The sequence below is a fragment of the Calliphora vicina genome, chromosome 5 (genome assembly GCF_958450345.1).
Source record: "Calliphora vicina chromosome 5, idCalVici1.1, whole genome shotgun sequence".
In the NCBI taxonomy this organism is placed as follows: Eukaryota; Metazoa; Arthropoda; class Insecta; order Diptera; family Calliphoridae; genus Calliphora; species Calliphora vicina.
Genome location: NC_088784.1, coordinates 107,158,174 through 107,172,581, shown reverse-complemented (window position 1 = coordinate 107,172,581; position 14,408 = coordinate 107,158,174). Strand labels below are relative to the sequence as shown.

Here is a 14,408-nt window from a genome sequence, read left to right as displayed (position 1 = left end):
ACTATAAAGCGGGTTAGGCAAAATTTCCCAACCACTTGATTCTAAATAGTTTTTAACAGGTATTGCAACATGTGGCCGAGAGTTATCATGCTGGAATATTACGGTTTTCGTCGCATATTCAGGCTTTTTTCGGTCAATGATCGCTTCTCTATGAGCTGCTGACTTGAAACAGTCTAGACAGATTCAGGTCAGCAGCTCATAATAGATAGGAACCTTTTGTTCCCACCAAATACAGATAATTACCTTATCGCCATGGATATTTGGCTTTGGCTTTGGTGTCGATTCGCTTGGTTGGCCAGGCTTCACATACGATCTCTTAACCATTTTTCATAGCAAGTAATGATTCGGTGCAAAAACGATTTTATTTTATAGCGTTCAAGCATCATTTCGGACATACAAAATCGTCTGTCAAGGTCTCTCGGCTTTAATTCGTATGATACCACATTTACCTGCTTTTGGATGAATACTGCTGCTCGCAAACGTTTTGAAATTGCTGCTTGAGTAGCTCCCAATGATTTTATAAGCTCTTGTTAAGTTTGACAACAATTTTCATGGCGTAATGCCTCCAACTCTTGGTCTTAAAACTTTTGTGACTAAGCTGGGCGATCTTTGTCTTCCGTGTCAATACACCACGATATTAGGTTCGATGAGCAATCGGTGTACTTCAGCGGCACCTTTTTTCAAACTAAAGAAGTAAAGCAAAACTTCCCGCGTGTGATCATTGTTCGATATTTACGAATCAAAAAAAAACTTTGTTGTTCACACTATAATGTTCAATAACTAAGTGAGAATAAATGAGAGATATGTACCCCTCAAAAATACATATACATAAGTTATTAAAAACAAAAATTGATTTCAAAAGATACTGTAAAGCTACGTTTCCGCATACACCGTAATCGTCACCGAAAACGAAATTCCATACATTTGCGCCGAAAAAATGTTCTGAAACGAACTTTTTTTCGGTGCAAATGTATGGAATTTCGTTTTCGGTGCCGTTACGGTGTATGCGGAAACGTAGCTTAAGCAGGATCGGACAAAAAAAAATCAAAAAATAACAATTATGTTGTGATTTTTATTATAAACTAGTTGACCGCCCGGCTTCGCCAGGTAGCATTTAGTTCTTCAAGTTTCTCCAACCCACATACACCTGCCTGTTTTTATTTATTTGCAAATAAAATATCTAAATTTGTACTGCATACTTTACGGAACTTTTTTATTACAGTTGACTGGACTCAAAATAAAAAAATTGCGGGATTTACCCGGAATTTTTTAATTTCTTTTCTTTACAAACCATCTCCTGAAAATTACGAATCGAATAATAAAAAATCTCACGTGCTGCCATTACATACATGGACCATTTAATTTTTATATATATAGACTAGTTGACCGACCCGGCTTCGCCCGGTAGCATTTACTATTGTTAGTTCTTCAAGTTTCTCCAACCCAACCCTGTTCTTATTTATTTGCAAATAAAATATATAAATTTGTACTGCATACTTTAGGGAGCTTTTTTTATTACAGTTGACTGGACTCACAAAAAAATTTTTTCTTTACAAACCATCTCCTGAAATCTCCTTTGAAACCATCTCCCCGTTCTCATGTGATGACATTACATACAAGGACCATTTAATTTTTATATATATAGATAGATATCATAATTGTTACGGTTCTTGATTGTAAGTACCGCATTTTTAAGTCATAACAAAATTTGTGCAAATTTTAGATAAAAACTAAAATATTTTGCCATATATGTAAATTCATTGTCTAATATCAAAGTTGATTTACAAGTCTTTGGAGTTCATCATTTTCTTAAATTTTGAAAAAATCGCGATTTTATTCACGAATTAATTTTTTTTAAAATCAGGAAAATTTACTTATGCTTTAATTTAACTTCGACTTTAAGTATCTTATAAAGCTGAATTCGGATTTTATTGATTTAAGATGCTTTTGAAAGATAATAATAAATTAAAATATATATTTGGCTTCAAAAAATGCATTCATAATGCAAATGCAATTTTCGGATGCACTTTTTAAATAATCTTTAAAAGTGTTAAATTCAATTTTTTTTGAAATTCGAAGTGCTTCTATTTTTAATAATTTTTTTATATTGAACACCAAAATTTGTATGCATTAAAAACTTGGGTTTTTTCTGTGTTCTTTGGAGGTATTCATAATATATTGAAGATTAGTTAGTACCTTTTTAAAATACATATATATTTCTAATTAATTATCTATTGTTAATAAGTATAATATTTTTCCACGAGTGTAATTCAAGAAGAACTTAACGAATAGTAACGAACATAGATACATATTTCTGTTCTGAGACCGGAAACTGATATAATTATTCAATTTGGGTTGCATTGTGTCGCATCAAAACAGGGTGAGACAACCATCAGTCATCATTTGCCGGGGTACAAAACAATCAAATAAAACAACTACAACAACAGAAACCAATCAAACAATACAAATCGAATTAAATCGAAATGAAATCAAGTCAAATCAAATCAAATGAAATGAAAAACTGCGTTAGATCTAACAAATGACTAAGCTAACAAATCTTGTTCTTGCTTTCTCAGTCTAGAGTGGAGTAGAGGAATAAAAAAATGTTGCCTTTATTTAAATTCCATTCTAAATTAGAAAACAGCATAATAATACTTATGTTAGCTAGAGTTTTGTAGAATTTAAAATAATGTTATTCTAATAAAATTCATTGTTAATGTGCATGTTTAGAAGAATGAAGATTAGAGAGTATTCAGTCAGTCAGCCAGAGTCGGAATAAGAACAGCAACTGTCAGTTGTTGGGTGTGCTACGCTACATACTAGCAGTGTTCAGTGACAGTAGTTATCGGTGTTAACAAAATTGGTGGAGAACAAGCCCGTTTTCAAAAAACAACAGCCAACCAAACAAACAAACCAACCAACCAACATAACAAAAACTGTTGTCGATGGTCGTTGTTGTTTTGGTTTTAAGTTTGTTTAGGTTTATAGTTATTGTTGTTTTGTTTTGTTGTTAAAATATTGTTATTGTTATTATGGGGCCATTAGTTTAGGGGGGTTTTAGTAGGCAGGCCTGGCAGCATAAGCTGAAGCAGTGACAGATAGCAGCAATATCACAGCAGCAGCAGCTACCATGCGTAAAGTGTTTGTGACATGACACAAAGTTTAGTTGTTACTTGACGTTTACGGAGTCAGCAACTCTATTACGGGATATTAAAACAAACAAACAAAAACCGAATTAAACCCAACTTATCATCTAACTCAAAAACACTTCATTAAAGGATTTCGAACGCTAAAAGTGAGCTTAATAAAACCTTAACTAAACAAGTGTTTCAAACTTCATGTATTAAAATCCTGTCTCCCAAATCAACTAAAAAAAAGATAAAATTTGTTTATATTTGCAATTATTTATTTAAAAATAGTATTTAATAGCAACTGACGTCAGTGCAGTTTCATTTGACTTTTATTTTTGTATTTACCACTCACTATTTCGTGCATACTAGTGCCGTGTGTTTAAAAGTGAATTCATTTTTATTTCCATTAAATTTTTAAAATTGATTGTTTTTTCATTAAAATCAGGAAAACAAAAAGAAAGAACGAATTTTTAAATGTATTGTTGAATAAATTTAGCAAATGTGTTTGTTAACCTCCCCCCAATCGATGATTTGTAGTTTTTATACGATTATTCCGGAATAAAAATGTCACAGTAATCAAAAACAAATTAAAAACGAGTTTTTAATCCGTTTAACTGAACTAAAAATAAACAAATAAATTGATCTCATAAAGTGTAAACAACAATATTTAACTCCACTCTACAACATTTATGTAGTTGTATAACTGTTTGTATATTTTGAATGTGAAATAAACGTTATATTTTAATATATTTGCACAGTGATTTGTGCAGCATAAAAAGGGAAAGGTTCTGTAGGGGTGAGAAATATTTGTGTATAATTTACTTAAACTTAATGATCTTGGATAGAAGTTGAGCCTCCCAAAATAAAGTCAAAACTATTTGAAAAATCCAAAATAAAGTTAAAAATGGCATTTGAAATTCGATTTAGTTATAAAATAATCTTTTTGAAGACACAAAAAACAAACAAAATCGGGGAAAACAGTTGCCACTGAAAGTTAGATCTAACGAAAACAGGGTTGGAATAGCTGATACTGACCAGCAATATATGTATGGCTGTCTATCAATCCTTGTATTCTAATTACAAAATCAAATTTTCCTAAAAATTGTTAAGAACGACCCTGTTAAAACAGGTTAAAATTGGTCCATAATTGTTCCATTTATCCCACGTACAAATGTACTCTCAAAATAAGTCTTAATTAATATTAAATGTATTAAATATGTCGGAATCCAAATAAAAATTTTCACAAATTCCTTTATTTAATAGTAAAAACTGTCGATAGGACTCCAATCATTTCAACGTACAATCTATTACAGCTAGATGATGTTATCGATATAAAAAGTAACAATAAGTACAATTTTAATTTTTTATATAAACCAATTTACATTTTTGGTACTTTTGTAAAAAGCTCAACTTTTTTTGTTATAAAAAAATTACAATAGGTAATTTCCATTAATCGTGATATTTTGAAGTTCGAAAAAATGCAAAATTGTATAAAAATTTTATTTTATAAATAAATACTTCTTGAATTTTTTATCAAAACATTTTGAAAAGGTACTTTGCTTTAATAACGCATTTTTATAAATAAATGCTTTTTTGGTACTTTTGTAAAAAGATGAATTTTTTTAACTAAAAATTACAAAGGTAATTTTCTTTAATCGTGATAATATTTTGAAGCCCGAAAAAATTTAAACTTTTATAAAAATAAGTACTTTTTTTTGGTACTTTAGTAAAAAGTTTGCATTTTTTATAAAAAAAAATTCGAAAAGGTACTTTGTTATAATCGTGATAATAGTTTTAAGTTCAAAAAAATTAAAAAAATTAATAAAAATGCAGTTTTATAAATAAGTACTTTTTTGGTACTTTTCTAAAAAGCTTGATTTTTTTTATTAAAAAATTTCGAAAAAGGTATTTTGCAATATTTTATAAAAAACATCCTTTTATATTTAAGTACTTTTTGGTACTTTTGTAGAAAGCTTGATTTTTTTATTAAAAAAATTCGCAAATGAACTTTTCTTTAATCGTGATAACATTTTGAAGTTCAACAAATAATCTCTTTAGAATGAGTACTTTAAAAAGTTATAAAAAAGTATTTTTTGTTACTTTTGTAAATATCATGGTTTTATTATTTCTCATTAAGAAAGTGGTAAAAAACTTCTAAAGTTAAAAAAAAATATAATATTAGAACTTTTTGGTTTTTTGGTAAATTTAATTTCCAAATCATTTTTAAATTTTAATTGGAACTAAATAAAATGTTATGTTTTATAAATTTTGGTTGCAAATTGTACTAAATAACATATGTATATTATGAAAAAGTACTCTACTTTAGAAAGGGTACTTTTAATTTTATTTGCAAAAAAAACTTTGTTTTATATAAAAAATGGCAAAAAATGCTAATTTCGATAAAAATATTTTTTGGCACTTATGTAAAAAAAGCTTAATTTTTTATTAAAAAATTGCAATGAATAATTTTACATTTTGAATTTAAATGAATAATCTTTTTAGAAGAGTACTTTGAAATTTTTTTTCGAAAAATGTTAAAATTTAAGAAAATGCTATTTTACATAAAAGTACTTTTTTGATACTTTTGTAAAAAGCTTGATTTCTTATTCTTATTAAGAAAAATGAAATATCACTTTAGAAAAAGTACTATTTGCTTTTTTTTGGAAATTTAATTCTGAAATTTATATAAAAAGTAATTTTTTTTAAATTTTAATTGGAAACAAAATAAATTTCGAAAAAGTTTCGAAATCGTGATAACATTCTAAAATACAATAAAAAGAATATTCTTTTTAAAAAGAGTACTTATTTTATTAAAAAAAAAGTACCAAAAATGCATAATTTTTATAAAAAATATAAAAACTAAATAAAAATGATAAAAAATAAGTTTTTTCTGTAAAAAAGTAGGATTTGTTTATTTTTTATTAAAAACTTCCAAAAGACATGGTTTTAAGAAAGAACTATTGTACTCTTTTTTTAATTTACAACGTAAAATTTGTTAAAAGAATTATCGCATTAGAAAAAAGTACTTTTTGAGTATTTAAGATATTTAATTTAGGAACTTATGTAAAAAGAGTAATTTTTTAATATATATATTAAAAGAAGAGCTTCAAACATTATTTTCGAAAAAGTACCTTTTTGGGAATTTAAAAAAAGTATATTTTTAATAGTTATTTTTGATTCATTTTCGTAGCATAAAAAAAATAAATTTTCGAAAACCTAATAAAAATAATTTTCGGATTTATTTTATAAAAAATTAAATGTGACCAACAAGTTTATTTTAAAAAAAGTACTTTTTTGTACTTTGTAAAATGTACTTTTTAATTTTCATATTTTAATTTTTTACTTATTTGTATAACAAATATTTTTTTTTTAGAAAATAAACATTTTCAAAATTTATAAAAATCTATATTTTAGAAAAAAAGTACTTTTTTAAACTTTTGTAAGAGTAAATATTTTAAAATTTTTATTAGGTGCTTATTTTTTAACTATTTATCAAACGTGTTAACAAAATGAAGAATTTCCTAAATAATAAGCTACAAAATTAATTGAAGACTTGCCACTAATTAAAAATATTGTTTTAGTTCAAAGAAAAATCAAACAAAAGCCAAAAGAAGAAAGTTATGGTCAGATGTTGACACCTCACGAGATAGTAGTGATGCCAAACAACACCAGTACTTATTGCTATCAGCATCTGACCATCAATATGATCTTTTGGTTTGATATAAATTTGCCTTGAACTTTTATTATGAATAATCGTTTGGCTAAGTAACATCAGTTACCAGCTGTCAACATCTGAGCATCTACTTAAATTGATGCATAATTGATGCAACTATTACAAACTACTGTGCCATTTATTAGAATAGATGTAAATCTTTTTCAAATACTTTACACATTATTAACAACCGTGCCGAAATTAACTTAATGTTTTAATGTACATTATTGAAATAGAAATATAAAAGATAATCACGCCCACTGTTTCCTAATATTACTTTCATCACTTTTTCTAAATAAATGCACTAATTTTACACCAAACACACCATCTTACAAATAAATAATTTTAAATTAAATTTAAATAATCAAAAGTAATAAATACATAAACATAATTCAAATTTTGCTGAGGATTTCCCCACCGTGCGGCGCCCTCTGCAATATCCGTTTGTATTCGTCTTTTTCTGAAATCTATATAAAAACACCGAAACACAACCAACATACAGAAGAGAACAGAATGAGTCATCGCCTAGATCATCGTCACGATCAGCATGATTTCTAATAGATTGTTTTGCTTGTTTATATTTTTTTCATTTAGTTTTGTTTTTTATTTTTCCTATTTCGCTTTTTCTTGAACAGATGCCAACTGTGACTTTCTGTTAGCCAGTATTTAAATTTGTTGTTTTTTAGTTTGAATATTATTTTCTGCCACTTTTTTCCTACATTCATGTTTAATTATGATTAAAAAAGGAATGAAAGCTGGCGTTTTTGTTGTTGTATACTCATTTGGTTTAGTAGGGAAGACGCCAAGAAGGTCGGCCATAGTTTTCGTAGTAGATTAGTTTTTTGTTTGTTTGGTTTATTCATAATTTTCATTTGAGAAAAACTCGACGTTTTTTTTATGTCAATTGATTTGTGTTGTTTTATAAGTTCGAAATGTTTTTGTTTTTTCTTTATTATTTAATTTAAATTTTTTTTCAAAATTCTATCACATCATACCATTTTAACTAATAGGCATATGGTCGCCCAAAAATCAAACACCTACATCATCTTGGTCCAATTTGAGTGAATTTAATAAGTCTACTCCCCCAACACCGCCGCCACCACCATTTCAACCAGTCTGGACTCCACAGGCATCGCCGCAATCAGATCGCAAAGAGTTTCGGCCGGTGCATTTTGAGTCTCCCACTTTGCCGCGCAAATACGTCATATCAACTTCAGCTGAACCCACACTGCCACCCTGGAATTCTACGAAAAAACCAAACGCAACTCGTCTACCCCAAAGTTGTACAAATCTCAGCACACCTACTTCAGACACTATCAGCGCCCCATTGCATGTGGGCTCCTCGAATTCTATAACTACGGTTTTGCCTAAATCCAGTATTTCGGAAAAAATTAAAAGTATTATTTTCGTTTAATTTCTTACTCAAATTGATGCTCTCTAGTTTTGAGCTTGAATTGTTTTTGAAACATTTATTTATTGTTTTGTTTGTTTTTGGCTTCTCAGCATTCGAACGATCGGCTTCGGCCTCGGATTTATATAGCAGACCCCAAATAATACGTTTAGCCGATAAGGGTCGTCCCTTATGTAAACCTAATGAAGTCAGTAAGTATGAGTTAGAGTTAAAAGGGAGCGAATTGGTATTTCAACAAGATCACTCTCACTTTTGTTTTTAAAAGAAACACTTTTACATGGGGTAATAAGTTAATAAAGTAAATAAGATAAACTAATTCCTGGATTAGTCAAAGAAAAAGTATAATAAAACCCTAATTTTATAGGCTTTTTAACTTAAATACCCTGCATTGAATAATTTAGGTATTTTTTTTTATAACAATTTCCCCTTAAATTAAAAACTAAAATTATCCTTAATATCCCAATTTGTAATCTGTGTGTGCATGTGTCTGTTCCGTAGTAGTTTTTTTTTTAATTTTATTTGAAAACCAGCAACGTCTTTAAACCAAAAGTCGTTGTTTTAGTACTAATGTGTTAAGCCTATTACAGTTTATAACGTTAAACACGAGTATATGAGTGAACCGGAAACGGAAAACGAACGTCCTAAAAAAATGGCTCAATTAGGCAGAAGACAATATGATGGCATTGGTCCTATAACCAATGACGGCATGCCCATCATTTTGAGATCGGTAATAATAATTGAATAATAAAAAATCCATAATCTATTGTACTTTGAACTGTTGCCAGAGTTAAGTCTAATTTTCTCCTATTCTTCTTTCCATCCATCTATCTATCTTTTTTATCTTTTGACCTACGTCGAGCAGGAAGTTAAGGAACCACATCAGCATGAATGGTATAAACGTTTATACCAGACCATCCACAAGCAGAAACATGGCGGTATGGATAACAAGCTAAATCAAATTATAAACCAAAACGATAAAATATGAATTTAGTTTTCTTTTTTTTTTTGCAATAATTTGACTTTTAGATATTTACATGAGAGGGGAATTTAATGTTTTGTAATAGTCAGGCCTTACTCAAAATTTCAATATATTTTACTGTTTTTTTTATTCAATCCGACTACACCATTTCCATTTGTATTTGAGAAATTTACAAATGAATTTCAGAAATTTCTAATTATATTTCAGAATTTTCTCATTGAATTTCTGAAACTTTCATTTGTATTTCAGAATTTTTCACATGTATTTCAGAACATTTGTATTTAAAAACATTTTTAAATATAAATTAAAAATTCTGAAATACAAATGTAAATTTCTAAAATTAAAATGAAAACTTCTGAAATATAATTGAAAATTTCTGAAATTCAATTGGAAATTTCTGAAATACAACTGGAAACTTCTGAGATACAATTGGAAATGGTGTAGTGCAGGAATAACCAATTGTTTAGTTCCAGTATTAGACAGATTTGCTGTTTTTCTAACAATTTCTGATAAAAACTGATTAGTATTGGAACAGCTCGGAAGCGAACACTTATGAAAATCTTTTAAGTTACTCTCTCAGTATTTTATATCGTAAATCTAGTAGGAACCACTGGAATAAGGAATTGAACAAGACAATTTTACAATGCTTTGGAGAAATGTATAAGTTTGCAGCCTAGAACTACTGAATCAGTCATTAAAAATGTCAGAGAAAAATAGCGAATTTTTTGCCATAGTGAGCGAATTTTACAGTTGTGACTTCAACATTTTAAAAGGTGTAACAAAAGTTTAGTTGCTTCAAGCGAAATTCTTCTTTATCGACTGAATTTCTTTTGATAGAACCGAAAAATTCGACGTGTGCAAACGAATCATTCGATTGGCAACAAATTCGGTTGCTACTGCGAATCTGTTTTCTCTGTGTGTGAAAGAAAAATAATTGCCATAAATTCGTGTATGAGCTTAATCTCGAGAAGGAAGGGAACCGACACAGCTCTAGTCTCGTGATTGTTTCCTCAGGGGTAGGGATAGGTTCTCGATCAAGCGCTTTATATGAAAGAGACTTGTTACTTTAACATGTCATTGTCCTGGGATGGGTATAATTAGGTAATTCCTATCTGTGACAATCCATTGTTGTGTTTTTTCAAAGCTTTTTCGGAGAAGGTTTCCTTATGATCTGGCCTAAACAACCAGTGAAATGCATAGTAACTAGCACATTCATTTAAATTTACATCCTCTGTTTCCAAGGTGAACCAACCAGATTCTCTGATGAAGGAGTGTATGCGTCTTAGATTCATCCTTGATAGCTCATCTAAACACATTAGGAATGGGGTTCCAAGGACACGTTCTCTCAAGTTTGTCAGAGACGGGCATTGGCAGAATTGGAGGGTCACAGTCTCCTCCTCTTCTTCTTTTCGACAGTTTCCACTGTAATCGTTATACCGTAGGCCCAGTCTTCTAGCATGTGTTCCAATTACACAGTGTCCTGTAAAGTGAAGTCTCATATATTATTCGAATGACTGCCCTAGTAAAATCCTAAGATAAAAGTTTAAAAGACTTCAAAGTAAAAATACGACTTTTGTAGTATTAAAAATATTGAAAACACTGCTAATTAAATACAAAATTAAATTCCAGATTAAGTTTTTCTTAAATGTTGACAAACAATGTTTTGGTTCTGAAACCAGGAAGTTTTTTTCTGGACGTTTGCAGTCCAAACTGTGAAAATATCACTTGGTAATGGAATTGGTCTTAAGTATTCATTCATTTACACAATCTCAACTTGTTTACCACTTAATATGACATTCAGAATTTCGATTTAGATTTCGAATTTTTTTATTTGGTTGCAAAATCGCTATTGATTTCGCTTAAACAATGAAACTAGATTTTTACCATTTCGCAGTGAGTGATTCGAAATTCATTTCCAGCTGAACAAAATGTATTGGGGGAATTAAATTGAATTTCAACATCATGTTTAGAAAGCTCTAGGATAAGCATTTTTTGCTATTACAACTTCGAATATAACGAAATTATCTATATAATAGTCAAATTCTTACGGTATGTAATCACACGCTTTTCTAACATGATTAGAAGTTTTGCAACATTGACTTGACTGCTGGATTCGTACACATATAAGATTGGAAGTGTACAGTGAACTGGACCAAAAATTTGTCATATCAGGGCAACTTCCGACTACAATTTTTTCACCAGTGATGAACTTCTGACATCATCAGTACTATTACAACAATTATATTTAGATTTTGAATTGTGTTTCGGAAACTAATGTAATTTCTGGGTAAAATTAATATAAAAATAGGTTCCTGTTCCTGCGAAACTGTATAATACTCCAATTAACGGTGAATTAAAAAAAAAATTTAACAACTGATTCCTTATTCAAGTAATTTCCATGGTAGAGTAACAATTATTCCTCTCAATGTAATTTAAGTAAAATAAACAGAGCTTAGCAAAACTATTACTATTTGAGATCTAACCAAGGCGAGTTTATAGGTGGTGGCAGTGGCGAATTCAGGCAAATACAAGCGAATTCATTAGTTTTTAATATATGGAGTTTGACATTCGAAACAACTGTCTCAATGTTGAGATTAATGAATTCGCTTGTATTTGCCTATACAAGCGAATTCATTAATCTCAACATTGAGACAGTTGTTTCGAATGTCAAACTCCATATATTAAAAACTAATGAATTCGCTTGTATTTGCCTGAATTCGCCACTGCCACCACCTGGTATAAATTCGCCTTAGGGTCTAACCAAACTTTTTTGATAGTCAATGTTATGAATCTAAATTCACTTGGAGACAACATTTTGTCCCTAATTGTAATAAAAACGACTAGCTTTGTATAGTTTTTATATAAATAAATATCACATACAATAAATTCAATTCTCAACTACTAAATCTATATTTTTCGTTTTGGTTTATGCGCATTTCATGGCTGTATTCAAACGCTTTATTTTTCAAAATGCACATCTGTTACAATTGTTCTTCAAATGAAAACAATACGTACATATAAAATATGTATAAAAAATAAATAAAAAAAATAATTATATATTTTCGATATTGCGTTTATTTTCAAAATGGCATAAATACACAACACACAGAAGATTGTGTGATCCGCTACAAACAACCAAGAGGTGAATCTTATATGAATGATCTAATTTAAATTGTACATATTTATAAATGTGTGATTAGAATTGAACTTGGCTTGTTTATTACTTATTTATTGTATTTATTTTTATTTTATACCATAAAAATTCAACATAAACCATATAAATAAATATTGTAATTAGTTATATCTATCTATTTCATATCTGAAATCTGCTGATGTTATGCTTGATTTAATATTTACTTAATAATGCTTAACAATAAATAGCAATGAAAAACTAATCAAAATAAAGCTTTATATTTAAAAAAAAATGTAGTTAGTAACAACAACAATCATTATAATTAATTGGATTTATTAACAAATTAACCATAACAAAAATACCAAAGTCCCAAAAATTCAATCACTTGAACATTTTGTTGGAATTTAACTTGAATGCAAATGTATTTATGTTTTAAACTTGATATGGTTACAGTAAACAAATATATGTTTGTGACAACCATTCATATGAGGAAATACTTATCATATTATGTTGCTCTCGGCTTAAGGCTTATCATAATCTGAGAACAACATACTATGATAAAATTATTCATCATAAATATGGTTGACACAAATATATATTTGTTTACTGTAACCATATATATGGTTGATACAATCATGTGAATCATAAATTAACTATTATGGTTACCACAATCATGTAAATGGTTACTATGACTATAATATTGTTAAAAATCTTGTAACACTATATAAATGGTTACAGTAACCATGCCCAATTATATTTTTTCTCTGCGTGCATGTTTGCCTTTTACTGGAGAATGCTATTGAAGTAAAGTGTAATACAACTGTAATTCAATTGCTTGACTAGATTTCAAGGCTTGAATTACACTTGCTTTCAACTTGAATTCCAGTAACAATGCTTATTGGGATTTCTAATATTTACTAAACCATTTAAAAAATCACTAAATTTTAAAATAAGTAGACTAAAACTGTAGTTTTGATAATAAACCACACTAAAAGCACTTTAATTACACTGTACATACCTACATGATCGCTCTTAATATAAAACATACTTAAGCACCTTTAACCCATGAATGACAACTAGTTTTCTTTTACAACATTCATTAAAAAAAACACACAGCCTGCCTTCAAATACTGCCTGCCTTGCCTGTCTGCCTGCTGTATATATTAAATCGTTATGTTAATTTTATTTAATTTCTCTATTCTTTATTATTTTCCATAAAGGCCGCACCACTCAATATAGCAAACCGAATGGTTATCAGTCAGAACCCGAACCAAATTACGATTCCGATTATTCGACCATAAAATATCGCACGGTAAATCCAAATCGTTTACAATCGGTTTCATCGGCCTTGAACGTGCGTAAAAGCAACGACACGTAAGTTTTTAATTCATATTTAAAGAAACATTATTTAATTATTTCTTTTATTTAATTACAGACTTTATGGTACTTTACCAAATCCTGTTAAATCCGGTCAAAATTCGTATAAAAATCAACCCGGTCGTATAGAAGATTACGTAACCGGTCAGTCTTCAGTTTCCGAAAAGGAAAAGAAAGAAGTAAGTCAAATTAAAGCTGTTTTAAACTTCATAGACAAACAAACGTTTTCATCTTTTTCTACGATCATTAATGCCTGCATGCTTGTTTCTTGTTTCGATTCTTTCCCCCGAAATTGTAAAAAGCTCTACGAATTGATTCTTTAATGCTCTTTTATAATTGAGGCTATCAGCAAAAATGGTGTAACCCCAAACTATTTACTTAGGGCTAGGGGTAACTTACACCACTTTAGCTCTATTAGTTTGTTATAGTATGCTCTATCTGCTTTTGAATACCAAAAGTTGGCTTACTCCACTTTATATTGATAGCTGGTATTGTAAGGAATGTATGTAATATCAGAACAGCAACCAACAAAAATTGTGGGTTACATCACTTTTGCACTGATGCCCTCAATTATGTTTTTATTTTATAGAATATTTTTTGCAAAACTGGATTTTGAAATTATTTGAAAATGTTTCCCGAAAATTCTTAATCATGAAGTGATGAGG

General features: G+C 29.2%; 1 protein-coding gene across 22 annotated transcripts in view; it reads left to right on the top strand.

Moving 5' to 3' along the window:
* The window catches only part of CAP (Cbl-associated protein), a 91,710-nt gene that overhangs the window by 50,816 nt on the left and 26,486 nt on the right, over positions 1 to 14,408 (top strand). For 11 of the 22 annotated variants that reach the window (XM_065513991.1, XM_065514009.1, XM_065513992.1 and 8 more), the window contains 7 exons: positions 7,854 to 8,240; positions 8,347 to 8,445; positions 8,842 to 8,981; positions 9,117 to 9,189; positions 12,343 to 12,375; positions 13,587 to 13,740; positions 13,802 to 13,922. In XM_065513991.1, coding sequence (XP_065370063.1) covers positions 7,854 to 8,240; positions 8,347 to 8,445; positions 8,842 to 8,981; positions 9,117 to 9,189; positions 12,343 to 12,375; positions 13,587 to 13,740; positions 13,802 to 13,922 — 1,007 coding nt within the window. The remainder of the gene's footprint in view (positions 1 to 7,853; positions 8,241 to 8,346; positions 8,446 to 8,841; positions 8,982 to 9,116; positions 9,190 to 12,342; positions 12,376 to 13,586; positions 13,741 to 13,801; positions 13,923 to 14,408) is intronic. The other 11 variants (XM_065514012.1, XM_065514003.1, XM_065514001.1 and 8 more) reach the window with 5 other exon arrangements.